The sequence below is a fragment of the Siphateles boraxobius genome, unplaced genomic scaffold, assembly GCF_051911475.1.
Source record: "Siphateles boraxobius isolate OS27281-9 unplaced genomic scaffold, OSU_SipBor_1 19, whole genome shotgun sequence".
NCBI classification, from domain to species: Eukaryota; Metazoa; Chordata; class Actinopteri; order Cypriniformes; family Leuciscidae; genus Siphateles; species Siphateles boraxobius.
This window is the reverse complement of record NW_027508799.1, coordinates 21,798,803-21,813,984: the sequence shown is the minus strand read 5'-3', so window position 1 is coordinate 21,813,984 and position 15,182 is coordinate 21,798,803. Positions and strand designations below refer to the sequence as shown.

The window sequence follows — 15,182 nt, the reverse complement described above, 5'->3', positions numbered from 1 at the left end:
GTGTTTTATAATATTGCCATGGCAACAGCCACTGCTTCACTGATTCTGGAGCTTAAAAAAAAGCATGATATAAAAAGTGTTAAAACTTTATTTAGGCCACTTTGTTGTTAACAGATAAATTCTGATAGATTCATGAGTTCAGACAGGTCAGTTTTCAAAACGAAATCACTTCCATCAGAGGAAATTAAAAGAGGGACTTTAATTAAAATGCATTGTTCAACATGAACAAAATGTAACTCTTAAAGGAGGATAGCGAGCTCTGAGCTTTCATCTCCATGCTAAATATTAATGTAGTAAAGCAAGTCTGAAAACTCGGGTTCCATTAGACTGACCTGAGCCTCCCACTGCCTTCATTCATCCTTGGCTCACTCCAGATTAGCCAGGAGGTAAAAAGTGCCAACTCACAGAAGCTTGAACTAAAGCACAAAACTCTGAGATGTAGAATGACCAAAAGGAGAAAAAAGGGGGCAACTTTTGGGTTTGATTTGTATATTTTGATTGTCTGTAGTGCTCTAGTGTTGTGAAATAAATTGCACAGAGGTTCCACCTCTCACTAATAAACTGGAACTCAAAAATATTCCCTGAAACCAAATGAAATCAAAGATCAACAAAAATACTCTTTCAGAAACCATTGCAGACATTAAAGGGGTTTTGGGATTTTTTCACCCAAAAACTATCCCATAATTTACTCAACCTGAACACAAGTACAATAACTTTTATGATGGATGTTTGCGCTTTTTGGAGCTTAAAAAAATTGGGCACTATTCAATGCCATTACAAAGCTGAGATGAGCGAGGATATTTTTTAATATATCTCTAGTTGTGTTCAACTGAAAGATGAAAGTCATATACACCAAAGATGTCTTGAGGCTGAGTAAATTATGAGATCATTTTCGGATAAATTATTCCTTTAACCACTGCAAAAGCATTTTTCTCATGCGAGAGACATATAAAAATGGGTGTATTCTGACTGAATCAATTAGTGAGAAATCTATGTGCAAATATGTCGTCATGTTACAGTTGATGTTTTACCAGAACCTGATTGTTTTGGAGGTCTCTTAATAATATAAAAAGGACTTTTTTCCCATCTTTTCTCCAAGTATTATAGACCTCCTCGGTCCAGACACACATGGACGACACGTGGAGGTTAGCTGCATTCACCCACAGTACAAATTTATCGAGCTTAAATGTCACTAGCAGACGGCTGCCCTTCTCAACCCCTGCGGAACCCTGTCACGAGTGTTATAAAGCACACAAGAGCCTGGGGAGACTATTAGAGCTGAAATCAACCCCCCGGTGACGGAATTATGCCCTAATAATACCAGAAAAGGCAGGAACAAGCAGGCAGACAAATGAGTGACCGTGGGAGCAGCAGACAAGCTCAGTGATGTTTTGAACAATGATGAGGATGATGATCTAAGGGAGGATCATAATCAGTGTTGGGTTTGTCCCAGTTTTCGAGAATCATGGGGCGGCCCACCAGAGCCTGGCTGAAGTAGACTAAACTCAGATTTGAGATGACAAAGCCTTATTTCTCAATAGAAACCTGACTTCTCTTCGGCTTTGCCGCTTCATAATTAGCGTGTTGTAATTACAAGGCGGCTCTTTTAACAGCATGTGTTGTGAAATGCGAGAATGCGGGTATGCTCAGTGAACACTGGATCATAATCCGCTCTCTAATCAGCAGCCATAACTCTGTTGCCCGGCAACCAGAAGTGTTCGAAAAACTCCATGCAACAATTGTTTACATTTCACAGCAGTGTTAGCGGTGACTGCACATGATGCTTTGAGGAACTTCTAAATGGATTCCCTCAATCTACAGGGGCGCTGTGTTAAAAATAAAATGTGCAAGGAAAGCGCAGAGGGGGATCATGGGACCCTTTTGCTGCACTCAAGTAAACAAATATAATGTAAGACTCTTTGGTTTTAGTGAAGTTTTACTAAGACGTCTCTGCTAATCAACAATGAAACTAGTGTGAAGAGATCCAAACCTAGTCTTGCGTGATGAGACTTTAGATTATAAAGTCTAATTCCATACTGCGGCATATTCTGGCCTCTTAGATGTAATATAACTATTGGATATTTCAATGATTATGTACCAAAGTCCAACAACGAAAAAAGAGAGAGAAAAAAACTACTTTTTAATGAAACCTCACCCATTCACTTTCTGAACTGGACACCTAAGATGGCAAACATTTAACACTTCCCTATCCATCAACAAAAAAGTAAACAAAAAAACTTCAACACCTGGCTGTGGAGGAGGAGGTCATCAAGATAAAAGAAACACTGCCCTCCACTTTCCTTTTCTTCTTCCACTGGTCCTGAAGGGTTAATTATCTCCATTATTCAGTGGGGCCTGGGAAATTCAAGAATGGATTGGGACGGATCCGACAACCAGCATCCACAGTCTTTGAGAACAATACAGCTGTCCAGTTCATGGGTGGCAACTGTGTTTTCTCTCAAACACATTCACATCAGGGTGGCCTTGTACTGGCGGCCCCCTCCAGACAAACACAGGGCCAGAGAGCAGGAGACTGGGGCACAACAAACCAAACTTGTCGTCTTTGATTCACTGCCAGTGAGTCAATCCGACCCACTGGGAAAGCGACAGCACAGGAAATAAGGGTCAAACTGTGCTTTCCTCAAGGTGTCAGTGCGAAACATGCCATGCTTTGTCTACAGCGAGGTGACACTGTGGAAGAGAGGTGTGCAAGTGAGTGTGCATATGCGAGTGTCTGTGTGTATATCCAAGGGAGTGTAAACAAGCAAGATTGACTTTTTAAGCCAGACATGTTCAATCAGAAGGGAATATCTATGTATGCACATTTCATATTGGTTGCCATTTTCACGGGGGCTGGAAGCCGATAACACTGCCTTTGAATGAAAGATGTGGCTATATGTTTTGGGACTTTGTGCGATATTTTGTAGAGGCCATGCTGGGCAGAAAAGAGATTATATTTATTACCAGGGCGAAGATATCTGGAATAATAAGCAATGAATCTCTTTGCTAGTCAGATGCAGGCAGGATACATATGAATTTCTGAACGTGACTGATCGTGAACTGGAAGCTCCATTCCAAAACCTAGTGGGCGGCCCTGCTTTTACACCCTCAATGAAATGGAAACTCATAAAGGATTGATTTGAAACAGTGTGTGACACACATAGATTCCAAAATTGATTCCAACAGGATCTGTTGTTAGCATGTTGCTAATCTAACATCTGATACTCTAAACATAGGAGAAAAAAATAATATGCAGCACATATGAATATTGGGTAAAATACTCAATATTCAATTAGATTTATCATTATCAATATCTTTCAGTCTTTGAAAATAAATATATTTATAACCATTTAGTCTTGTCCACAACTTTGCTTTTTGCAATGCATTCTGGGGTTGCCCTCAATGACAAAATCTTGATTTTAACCTTTCTGATGTTAAAGTAAATAGTAGCTGAACGCGTAACCTTTTAAGAATATAAATAGCTGACTGGAGTGTTGCCAAAATGGCCGCAGTGTGAACTGGTTTGCCTTAAAAGGGTTCTGGTGCTGCCTTATATATGGGCCAAAAGAAGTCATCTTAAAAGACAACATAACACTGCTGTCCGCATACTGTGTTTAAACAGGTTGTTTGCCAGAAGATCGCCAATGATCCTTTAAAACGCTGCTTAGGTGGTTTTGGAACAGAGCCCGAGTCTGCATGAGAGATGCTGGAATTCCACCAAACTCACCTTCTCTTTCCTCTGTCTGGCTGTTTCCTCCACAGATATCAGACTCTTGTAGTAGGAGCTTCTCTCAGCAGTGAAGTGGACCTTAGACAGGGCGTTCTCCACCAGAGCCACAGAGAGATTGACGCCCTCGATATGAAGCCAGCCAATAAAGTTTCCTGCTTTATCCATGCTCTCCACCTCAACTTCCACCTAGGAGAAAGAAAGACAAAAAGGCAAAAGAGTGAGTAAATGTACTGAATCTTGGATTACCTGAGATTCCATTACTTGGCGGCAGAGAAAGAGACTTTGTCTTAAATAGACAGATCACTGGAGGAGACCGAGCTATCTATTGATCGTCCAGACGGCTCGTTCTTCAGGCAACTCAGGGGGCCTTCAGCATACCCCCACTCATCTCATACACTCACACACACACACACACACTTCCTGTCACTGACATCACTGCTGGGCACGTCTTTCTCGCACAATTAAACGTGAGGTCGAGATTCAGCCTGGCACTAACTTTAGCCTGACATTCTCAATTAAAGCAGTGACACCAGGGAAGACGCACCACTAATATATTACATTTGTCTCTGAGCACTGAGGCTGTTTATTGGCTAGTGATCAAAGACAGCAGGAAAGGACAAAAAGAGTGCATTTCAAAGAAAGAAAGAATGAAAGAGAAGGAAAGATGGGGGGGGGGGGGATGAATTCTCTCACTGCTTCTTCACACCTAAATCAGAGAGCAAGAAAACTACACACTGTATGACACATCAAGATTTTGGTGACGTCTCAGAAAATCTAAAAGCTCTAATCAAAACAACCTAGTGACAATGTCTTGTTAATTACACTGATTATAGTGAACTCGATTGCTTAGGAAACTAGATCTTTGCATTTTCTGAAGAAAATCATGCTAGGGTCTTGTGAGTGGTTGCAAAGCAGTTGCTAAGATGTTCAGAATTATTTTTTTGTGTTACTGTTATGCAATGGTTGCCAAGTGTTCCATAGTGGTTGCTAGGGTGTTCTGAATGCCATCCTGTGTGTTAGTATGCAGTCGCTCAGGTGTTTTGGGTGGTTTCTAAGCATTGTTAGGTGGCTACTAATGTGTTCTGAGAGTTTTCAAAACATTACCAAGCTGTTATCATGACAATTTGGGTAGTTTCTAAGTGTTGCTATGTCTCTGTGGCTCTGATTCCTAGATGTTTCCACTGTTTTAATGTCCGATACAATCATATCCCTTCCAGCAAACCTCATGAAAAGCTTAGGATGACTTATGCACCAAACTTCAATACTAAAATTTACAGGCTGCCTTAGCAAGCACCTCTGAAGATGTTCACCCTCAAAAAATCAGTCTCAACTATTGCGATCCATCAGAAAAGCAACATCCACACATTGTGTAAGTGTGCGTTGCTGAAATAGGTTTGTGAGAAACAGGCAGGTGTTGTGAAAAGACACTCCAAGAGTCAAACGATTAAGAGTGCGGTTGTTCAGCCAGGAAGTCCCTTGGGAAATCTGCTGGGAATTACTTTGGAGGCAGAGGCTGCATACACAGGGAGAGTAAAAGCTTTTTAATGAGGGCATAATCGGCACTTTGATTAAACACAAGAATGACAACCAACCTCACATTATGGGGACAAACAACTAGCCTCCCACTCTGGCCCTGGTTGGTGGCAAACTAATGCTCTACACGCAATAGGTAATGGCTCCAGCAGGGTTCACGCTCAGAATGTTCCGGTAATCTGGGTTGGCCTTAGCCAGAGGGCTAAATGTATTTGGTCTAGCACAGCCAGCTTTATGCACCCAGTGTACTTAGAACAGAGTGCAGAGTTAATCAGAGTGAACCAGTCTAGTAAACAGGTTTTCATTAGTAATGATCTGATGATGTTAAACCAGAGTTTTTTTGCATTAAATTATGCTGGTTTATAGTGGGGGGATGCCAGGAAGTTGCTCTGAATTTGCTGAGGTGCTCAGGGTAGTTTTAGCATGTTTCTGTGAGGTTGATAGTATGTTTCAATTACATCTGGTCCATAACATACGTGCTTTAGATTTCAGAGACTGTTTTGCACAGAAGATGAGTCTCTCAGATAGAGATCATAGACTGGGCGGCTCTCTGATAGCCTCCTGCGTTCTATAATCAAGTCTTTAGATGGGAGCGCTGTCTTACTCAATGTCAGAAAAGGGAGTTTTAGACATGCTTTGGCAGCACATGCTGCAGGATAGTCCACAATTCTCTCTTTAGTCTGTCTGTTTCATCTGTTCACCAGCTCTAATGCATCCTAGTCATCAACACATCACATGATGCTTTATTCCCATGAAAGTTAAACCTTCAGAGACCCATGAATAAATATTCACAATGTGTTTATTTCATCATTAAATGTGTTTTAGAAAGTGATTAATTATAAAAACCTTTAATAATAATAAAAAAGTATATAGACAACTGAATATGCCTTTCTCTTGAAATTGAAAATTTCAGGGCATGCAAGCATTTTTTCTAAATGTCAAACACTTACTATAATAATAGATCCCAATAAATAAATTTGTTACAAAAGTGTTATGTATTGTCACATAGCTGGAGCCTTTTTGGTGTGACTTTAACAAGCTGTGGAAGTTAATACACATTTTTCCCACCAAAACTGTTGTGATGAATTTCAGGGTGTTATTTTTTAACATTAACAAATTGTTTATGTGTTATAACCCATTTTAATTCAAATTAGGTAATATTAATAGCCTTTACACAAATGTTGCAATTCTGCTTCACTGGGTCTCTGAGGCTTAAAGTTCTTTGTGAGGGAGAGAGTGAGTAAGAGAGAAAAGCATATGGTCTCTATCTTGGCAAATAGATTTAAAATCTCCAGCTTATTCAAATACAAGGTCAAACGCGATGCACTCGCCTACAATTCGGAGAAAACGGCAACTGTTTCATGTAAGCTTTAATAAAGCAATATACAATTACATGAGCTTAATCTGAATGGCCCCAAAACCAAAAGATTAATATCTTTGCCGTATTCTTTCCTGGCACAACTCCATGACTCATACACCCAAAGACAACGTGGATAAACAGAGAAAAATGTTTCAGTGTGATCAGGGAGCCGCAGAAAAGCTTTCCACAAGGATCATGTAAAATATATCACAGATGATTTTCAAATGCCTATATTGATGGCTCGAGCTTTCGTTCATCCAGTGCGGTGCATTGCCGCATTTGCAGTACTAATTTACCATCGTAAAGTAACTCTGGAGACAGCCATGCTGAAAGATTGGACAGTTAGTGTGACGTTTCGGTCATAATTGGCAAGGGACGCTAAACCCCATTTGTACACTCTTAGCATCTTAGCAATCACAACTATGTGATTTTTTATGAGGAAAATGGCAGCATTGGGTTACAAGTAAATAGATGCTAGCCATTTAAATGTCATTTTAAACAAAGTTACACAAACAAAAAAAGAGTAGCAACAAGAGTCTGCCCACCCTAGATAGGCAACCGACTTAATGAGCAGAAATATTGCTGTATTATAAAACAGAGAATGGACATGATGGACATGCTAGCAGCTATTTGCTAAAAATATGCGTTTTAGTGCGAAGATGTGAGACACTTCTTTTCCCCCCTCATTAAAACACTAACACAAACTCAATAATGGACCCTAGAGTGAAATTGGGTGTGTGACAGACTGTAGGTGGATGGCCAGGTGTTTTGCTGGGAACCCACATTGATCGATGCATTGAACATCCGCTCATCCTACACAGAAACAGGAAAACACCAGGATGGTAAGAGCAGGGAGAGTCTCGGATAGCTGGCCCAGATGGCTCCCAGCGGAGGTTTCCAGAGCCACTATGGCTCCCTGTGGATGGAGCGTTTGAGCCAACATGGCTCCCGCTGGATCACAAATGGCTTCTGCAAGTGTGAAAAATGCCGCACAGAGGAGAAACATTAAAACAGAGAGAGATTGATTTCCAGTGCGGCTTGCTTTTAGAGGAAAAATGGGCCCTTCCCACTTCAGATGGGTCACGGTGAGGCATGATATTAAATTTAAAAACTGATGGTCACAAGAAAAGATGACGATACAGCAAAGACTCATAACAGATAGATAAATCTGCATTAATTTAAAGCTTCAACCTGCTTAACCTTGCCTGAGAGCATCCCTACAAATGATATACAGAATCCAAACAGTAAACACACTCCAGGAGTAATATACACACTCTCAGGACCCTTGCTTTTAATCACCGGAAAGCCCTTCACAGACTTTAAATCTTATTTTATGGCATGGACCAATTACAGAAGGCGTCTCTCTCTTGCTCTTTAACTCAAAGCCCAACATGAAGTACAGGAAGGATATCCCGACATGACTTTGCTACTATAGCCCAGTAAGTCTTTTGAAAAAAGGTGACACACAGGATTTAGCCGTAATTTGTGACATTAATTTGCATTTCTAAGCAGCACATGCCTCCTTTCATTTTCATTAAATAATGACACTTTATTATGAATAAAGTGTCCTGCTGTAAAGGTACTTTAATACCTGCTGTGAGTGAGGGAAGACATCTGACACTAGTATTGGTTGATAGACTGACTGTAATGGGAAGATTTAAGTCTGAGTACAGATAGGGATAGGGAGAGTCAATAATAGTAATAAAAAAAATATTGACTGATATTAATATATAACCAGAAAACTGTCCTGACGTCCATAATGACATTACTAGTAATATCGCTTCAAAGCTGAAATCAGGAGAGAAATCCAGCGTTGACGTCAGGAAAAGTGTGTGTGAAACATTAATACAAACTGTAAAATATTAAAACAGTTTTATGCTGCCCATAGAAGGCATCTGTGTAACAAAAACTCCTCACACTCAACTGTTTCATAAACACTTCATTTATTGGCTCACACACACTGAGAAAACAGTGTGCTTTTGGGTAGAAGAAGATGCAGTTTTATTTATACGAGTGTGTGATGGTCAATGAAGGAGAACTTTCCCGGGTGTGCAGTAGCTTAGCTCACACATGACAAACTCGTGGAGTGAGAGGGGGAGAATGTGTGTATCTGTGTGTGTGTATCGATTAAGCTTCAGGGCACATACATCAGTGTCACAGTCATGCTGTCTGAACACAATCTCTCAAACATGGGACCCATTATGAGCATGGAAAACACATGACAGGCGGCCCATCACAAACACACACACATCCAGCTCAATGAAACCTTTTTCCAATTGCCACTTTTAACTGATAACTGACGCAACAAATGTTCCACCCCCATTAAAACTGCCATCCATTTCAACTCTAATCTCAATATGTAAAATTTTAATTCATGATCTCTCTTGCTCCTTCATGCAAAATTGTCTAAATTATTGATCTTTTAAAAGGGCCAAAAGTAGATATCTAACACCCTGTGAAAGCAGCTGCAATCAGGACATGTTTTCAATAGTCGAGCTGAGAATCAATGAGATTTGGTCCAGAGAGAAAAAACGTGAGAAAAATATATTAATCTGAAAACTAATGTGGGTTTCTTAGGCCACTATGGAGATTTTGGCCCTGCAGACTACAAAAGCTACCTTAATTTTCTTTTCCCACCAAACTCACAAGTTCATTTAATCTAGTTGTGATTGATTCAATGATTTATTTGCTTAAAGTGATGAACAAACTGGAAATGTCAATTTAAATTGTTTTGATTAAAATGATTTGAAGATTAGTTTTGTTAGCTGTGGCCAATTTCATAGCTACAATTTTATGCATTCTATAGGTGTGTGACGGTTATTATATAACCGTGAGACCGACGGTTATAGTTGAACACCGTCATTAGAACTCTATAACCGGCAAAACCGTGTTATTAAAATATCTTTTACAAACATTTTTTATCATAGAGAATGTTTAAATACAAGTATCAGCTTGCAAGGGAAACGGAGGCGGAGTTAGTGGTGCTTCGCAGGAGATGATTTACACGGAGTAAAGCCTTGTTTATACTCGACGCGTCCGCACGAGCGCGAAGATGTGCGCGGCAAAAATTACGCGTTGGGTGCGCAAGACCCCATTTCGCTTGGCTGTATGCACGGCTCTTTTAATAACAGCACGCGCAGCGCCGCATCCGAGGTTGAACGACTTCAAGCCGAATCTGCCCGGGCAGGCACCCAGTTTGCCGGTGCGGTACAACTAAATTGCAGTTCATTGCAAAGTTTTTTTTTGTTAAGGTTTTGTTTACTGTGTGTGATTTATTTAAAACAAAGCACGTTCATTGCAGCGTTTTTTGTTTTGTTTTGTTTTTCCCAGTTAGTGGCAAAATTGTATTTAATTTAATTATAGTTTCATTTGTTCATGGCCATGGGACCAAAATCTATATATAAAACTGATTTAAAAAGTAGCAAAAACAAGATGAAAGCATGACATTTTCCAAAGCAGTTCAACTGTGACTTTCATATAACAAAAAGGAAGAAAGAAAAAATAAAATCTGGGGCATAAAAGTGCCTGTAGTTGAGGAAACATCCGATTGCAGAACTCAACACTAGTGACCACCAGTGTAGTGTAGTGCGTTCCCCTGTTCAGGGGGAAATTGTTGACACTCATTACATTTGTTGACCGAACTACTGTGAGGTTCCAGTTCCACTATGTGAAGACTGCTGTTTTGAGGACAAAACTGTGCGCGTGTGTGTGCGCGCATGTTTGGGTGAGTGACTTTAATATTTACAGCTAAAACACAGTAAAAAGAAAACACAGATGTTGCAAGGCGGCTTTTACTCAGGCATGAGACCTCGGGCAAAGAGCAATTCCTTTAACCAGCCACTGCCACGAGACAAACATGCACAAACACACCTCACGTGCAACATCTTAGTCATGGTAAAACCACAAAAGAATATGTGAAACAATATTAAAAGGTAGGGTAGGCAATTGCGAAAAGGCTAGCTGTCTGTCTACAACACTGCATAGCTTACTGAACATGCTGATGACGTGTGCAGGGTATGCGGAGGTATGGAAATATATGTTGACAGACAGGTAGGACATTGTATCATCGTATCGGACCGAAGGCAATGATTGGACAAACATTTTTTGGTCCTGAGACTTCCACAGAAGATACAAGTACATGTTTTAACATTTTAATTACATAGACCACTTCTATTATTGATTGTTATCAGGATGTGAATAGTGTTTCAACCAGTATAACAAAAAAGTGGGGTAACACTTTATTTTACAGTGTTCTTGTTACATGTTGCATGTAATTACCATAGCAATAACAGTAAATTATGCATAATAACATGCAATTAACCCTCAACCAAATCCTAGCCTAACCCTATCGTAAGTACATGTAGTTAATTAATATCACACTGTACTTAAATATTTAATTACACTGTAACAATGACACCTTAAAATAAAGTGTAACCGAAAGTGTTTATAAAACAAATTGCCTACCCTACCTTTAAGTGAGGCACACAGCAGAGTTCAGAGGTGGCACTTAACCTTGTGTAACCATGGCAACCACATCAAATTATAGCACCATGTGGTGCCATCTGTGAGGTAAATGCATACAGGAAGGAAAGTCAGCCAGAACAGGAAGCAGATACACCAGATGGCCCCCACGGTACAGTTTGTAATATATAGTGCTTAAGATGCTCCGAAATACTGCGTCTGATATCACCTGGATCAGCCAAAAATCCATATTATTAGTTACCTTCTGTTGTTTTTATTTAAAACTAAATATAGACCAAAACTAACCCTAGCACTTAATTACACTTTTTTTTTAGAAGATAGAACACTTTTTTTTAGAAGATAGAAAAAATTAACTTAATAGTAATAATTGAACATATATTTTAATTAAATTAATACAACTCCTAAAACCCCCGTGAAATTTATAAAAAAACCAAAAAAAGTCCAAATTGAATGATTATTGATAACTATAATTAATTAATCGTCATTACCACTGCCACACTAATAATAGATTTAATTATTGGCCCTATCACTAAAGGAACACCGCACATGTAGAATTTAGAAAATTGTGTATATTTAAATTATTTATTAGTGAGAACTAAATATATTCATATTTATTTTTTAACAACAGCAACAACTTAAGGTACTTTACTTAAACACATATTGTACATAAAAAGTGAATACACACATTGCTTAACAAAAACCTATGGTACAACAGTGAAAACCCCAGAGGTTTCAGGGTAAATCCATAAAATGGATCAGTCCATTCCAAATAAATAATGGATTGTAACACTAATGGTGGAGGATCTATTTTGGAATGCAAAATATAAAGTTAATGTGCCTTTTGATCAAAAGAAAGCCTCATAAAACAGTAGAAAAATTGAGTAATACTATATAAGCAAAGATTAAACAAGGAAGAAGGTTCTTTTTTACACAGCTTAAATCAATGGATCAATCTAAGGCCAATGTGTGAGGGTCCATTGTTTGAGTGAGAGCTCTGTTAAACCTCTTTGAAAAAGGAAAGCAGAATTAATACATCAGTAAGAGGCCCCTATAGACACTTCCGCCCATCAGACTGACAGGAAGCTGGCAGAGAATGTTTGATTATTGCTATAGGTTCCAACTCACAGTCATGTAACTGGCTGAAGTTAAAGAGGGAGCAATGCTGTAATGCATTGTGTGTGAGTCTACTGTCCTCAAATTTAGTGCTGACCCAAAAAGGTCCAACACTGCACTAAATAAAGTGTTTCAATGGGACAGTCAATGAATTGAGACAGCAGCAAAAGTAAAACTAACATAAAGAGGAGGAAAGAGGTCAGTTAATAAACTCCAAAGGTCAAGGGTCAGTTAATTTTGAGTGAATGGAAGTGAGTAAACTGGGTCAATTACAGTAAAAAGTATACACTAACTTTAAAACCTTTTTTAATAGAACACTTACAGCTGCACATCCTGTGAATGCTATCAATTCCACAGCCCAACTGCGTCTTAAAAGGCACAATCTGAGTTTTTTTTTAACTATAACATTACTCTCATTTCTCTTGGTTTTAAATATGTCTGACATCATAATTCAGCAACTTTTTATTTGTATACAAACTTTATATTTGTATTACATTCACTCACAGTGTCATTAACTAAAACTATAAAAATCGATAATTGAAATAAAATAAAATAAGATTTAACTTATACTGAAGAAAGCATTCATTTCCGTTAGTTTCTAATTCCAAAAGCACATACATATTAAACTAAAATTGAAATGAAAACTGAAAATATACCAATAATAGCTAATTAAAAACAAAATACAATAGTATATAAATACACTGATTACTGATTGAGAATGTTTTAGAAAATTAGCCCATAACTTAAATCAAAGATTAATATTGAAAACCTATTATTGAAAAAAAAATGCAGTTTTCAAAAAAATACCTCTATAGATTAAAAAAGTTATAAACTATTAACTATTATCAAAAACTAATGTTTTGCAAAAAAAAGTGTTTGAAAGAGCAGTCAGTACTCATGTCTGAGTCATTTCATCAGCTGTTTCGTAGTCAATAGAACACAGTGCTGTGTGTGTTCACACATCTCAAACTCCTGACATAGAAGGGACAGTTGTGCATGTGTGTCAGTGTCTTTCAAAAACAGGGCTTGTTATTTACACGGTTGATCAGATGCACTAACCGCACTCATGTGCAACTTTTCCAGTCTCCTCATTACCTGAAAAATCAGAACGAGGCCCTTATCAATTTCTGAAATAACGTGAACAAAGCCAAGAAACCAAATGAAGTTAACCAAGGTAAAGGATGTGTCACCACTAAATGACCTGGAAGACTAGATGAAAGTAGATGGTAAGGCATAAGGGGGTTTCTTTTGTTCACTGCTATGCGAGTTACTGCATGGAAAAAAGCAGAAATTAGCAAAAAGCTTAACTTTCTGTATTACTTAATACTTTAATATGAAACATCCTGCTGAAGGGTGAAAACGAATAACTGGGAACGCTGGTAAAAGGTATGGAAATAACATCAGTTTTGAGTGCAGATGTTGGCGACGATGTTAAAGTATCTCCCAAATAGTGTCTAGTTAAAGTCTGCCAGTGCGGCTGCATTTTGAACAGTTTGCATTAAGCAGCTTTAATACTACACACACAAATCCTGACACACACTCATAACGAATGGTGCAAGTTTGAAATTGTTTGAGTGGCGGCACTTTCTCTTGTAAGAGCATTTATATGCCTGCATGCACTGTAAACGCAAATCCTGCCAGTGTGTGTTTGCACGAGTGCATTTGCTTAAGAGATGTTTTAAAGGCATATGCAGCCTTTATTCTAATGCCTCTCATGGCCTCTGTGGGAAGAGGTCAATATTTAGTCGATGGGACTCGTGGAGCTGTGGTGGTCCCCTCTAAACGACCTACGTGGCTTTATGGAGCAATCAATCCTGAAAGGACCCTACGACACAAGCTCTTCCAGTCTGTCTCACCACAAAGATAACAGTTAGAACATCTGAGGTACCTTCGCAACCTGCTGTGGTTCCTCTGGTGTCAAATAATCTTTAGACCAGCGTCTTGTGTTTTCTTCAAGACATTCATATCCAGATCTCATCTGAAATCCCTTACGTCCAGCTGGAAGACACATGAGGTTACACATCATAAAAGTGTTTCCATCATATCCTCCCTTAAGCTTGTCAATCTCCACACGGCACATAGAGACCAGCGGGGGAAGGTGGAGAAATCAATACCCCAGATCCCTCTCCACAGGTTACATTCACTGCTCTCTTCACGACAGGAGCTGAGCAGCAAACACCATTGGCTGGCCAAAAGTATCATGTGACTTGTGCAAATTATCTTTGTATCTATGGTTACGGCTCAAGCTGAGGTGATCCGTTGTGTGAAAGACTGTTAACAGGGGCAGTGGATACAACTTTTAAATGATTTTTAGTTGGACCACTTTGGGATAATGAATGAGAGCGTGAGAAGTCACAGAGCGTGAATGGAGACATCCGATTGGATGAAGGGATACCAGAGGAAGCCAGAACAATTGAGCGAGCTTCTGGATGGACTAACAGCCTGTTTGTTGAAATCATTGGCGGCAATAACTGCAATCCATCTCTTTCACAGCTGCACTATCGCCCTGATCAATGAGTATTGAGCTACATCTGTAATATTGCTAATATCAGACATTATTTCCTTTCCAGAGAGGACGGATCAAGACTGAATAGATAAGCATTTGTATTGGTGAATGTTTTCGACCGGGATGGTTAACTTAGCAAAGGTCAATTTTTTTTTTTTTTTTATCAAATGCCCATTAAAATGATCAAATATGGAGGTAGAAGCAGCCGCATACATTCCAAGTTTTCAAATAAATGCTTTTGAACTTTCTACTTGCAGAATCCTAAAAAAAAAAGTATCAGTTTCCACAAAAATATTAAGCAGCCCAACATCAACTTCAGTGAAATTTCTTCAGCATCGATAATTGTTTATTGATCACCAAATTGCTAATGCTGAAGACAAATTGCTAATGGCTGTTGAAAATTTAGCTTCGCCATCACAGGAATAAATAACATTTTACAATATATGAAAATAGATAGT

General features: G+C 38.9%; 1 protein-coding gene across 1 annotated transcript in view; it reads right to left on the bottom strand.

The window, feature by feature from the left end:
* snd1 (staphylococcal nuclease and tudor domain containing 1) overlaps window positions 1-15,182 on the bottom strand; it is a 167,285-nt gene that overhangs the window by 45,358 nt on the left and 106,745 nt on the right. The window contains exon 17 of the mRNA XM_077234280.1: window positions 3,728-3,916. Within this exon, the coding sequence (XP_077090395.1) occupies window positions 3,728-3,916 (189 nt within the window). The remainder of the gene's footprint in view (window positions 1-3,727; window positions 3,917-15,182) is intronic.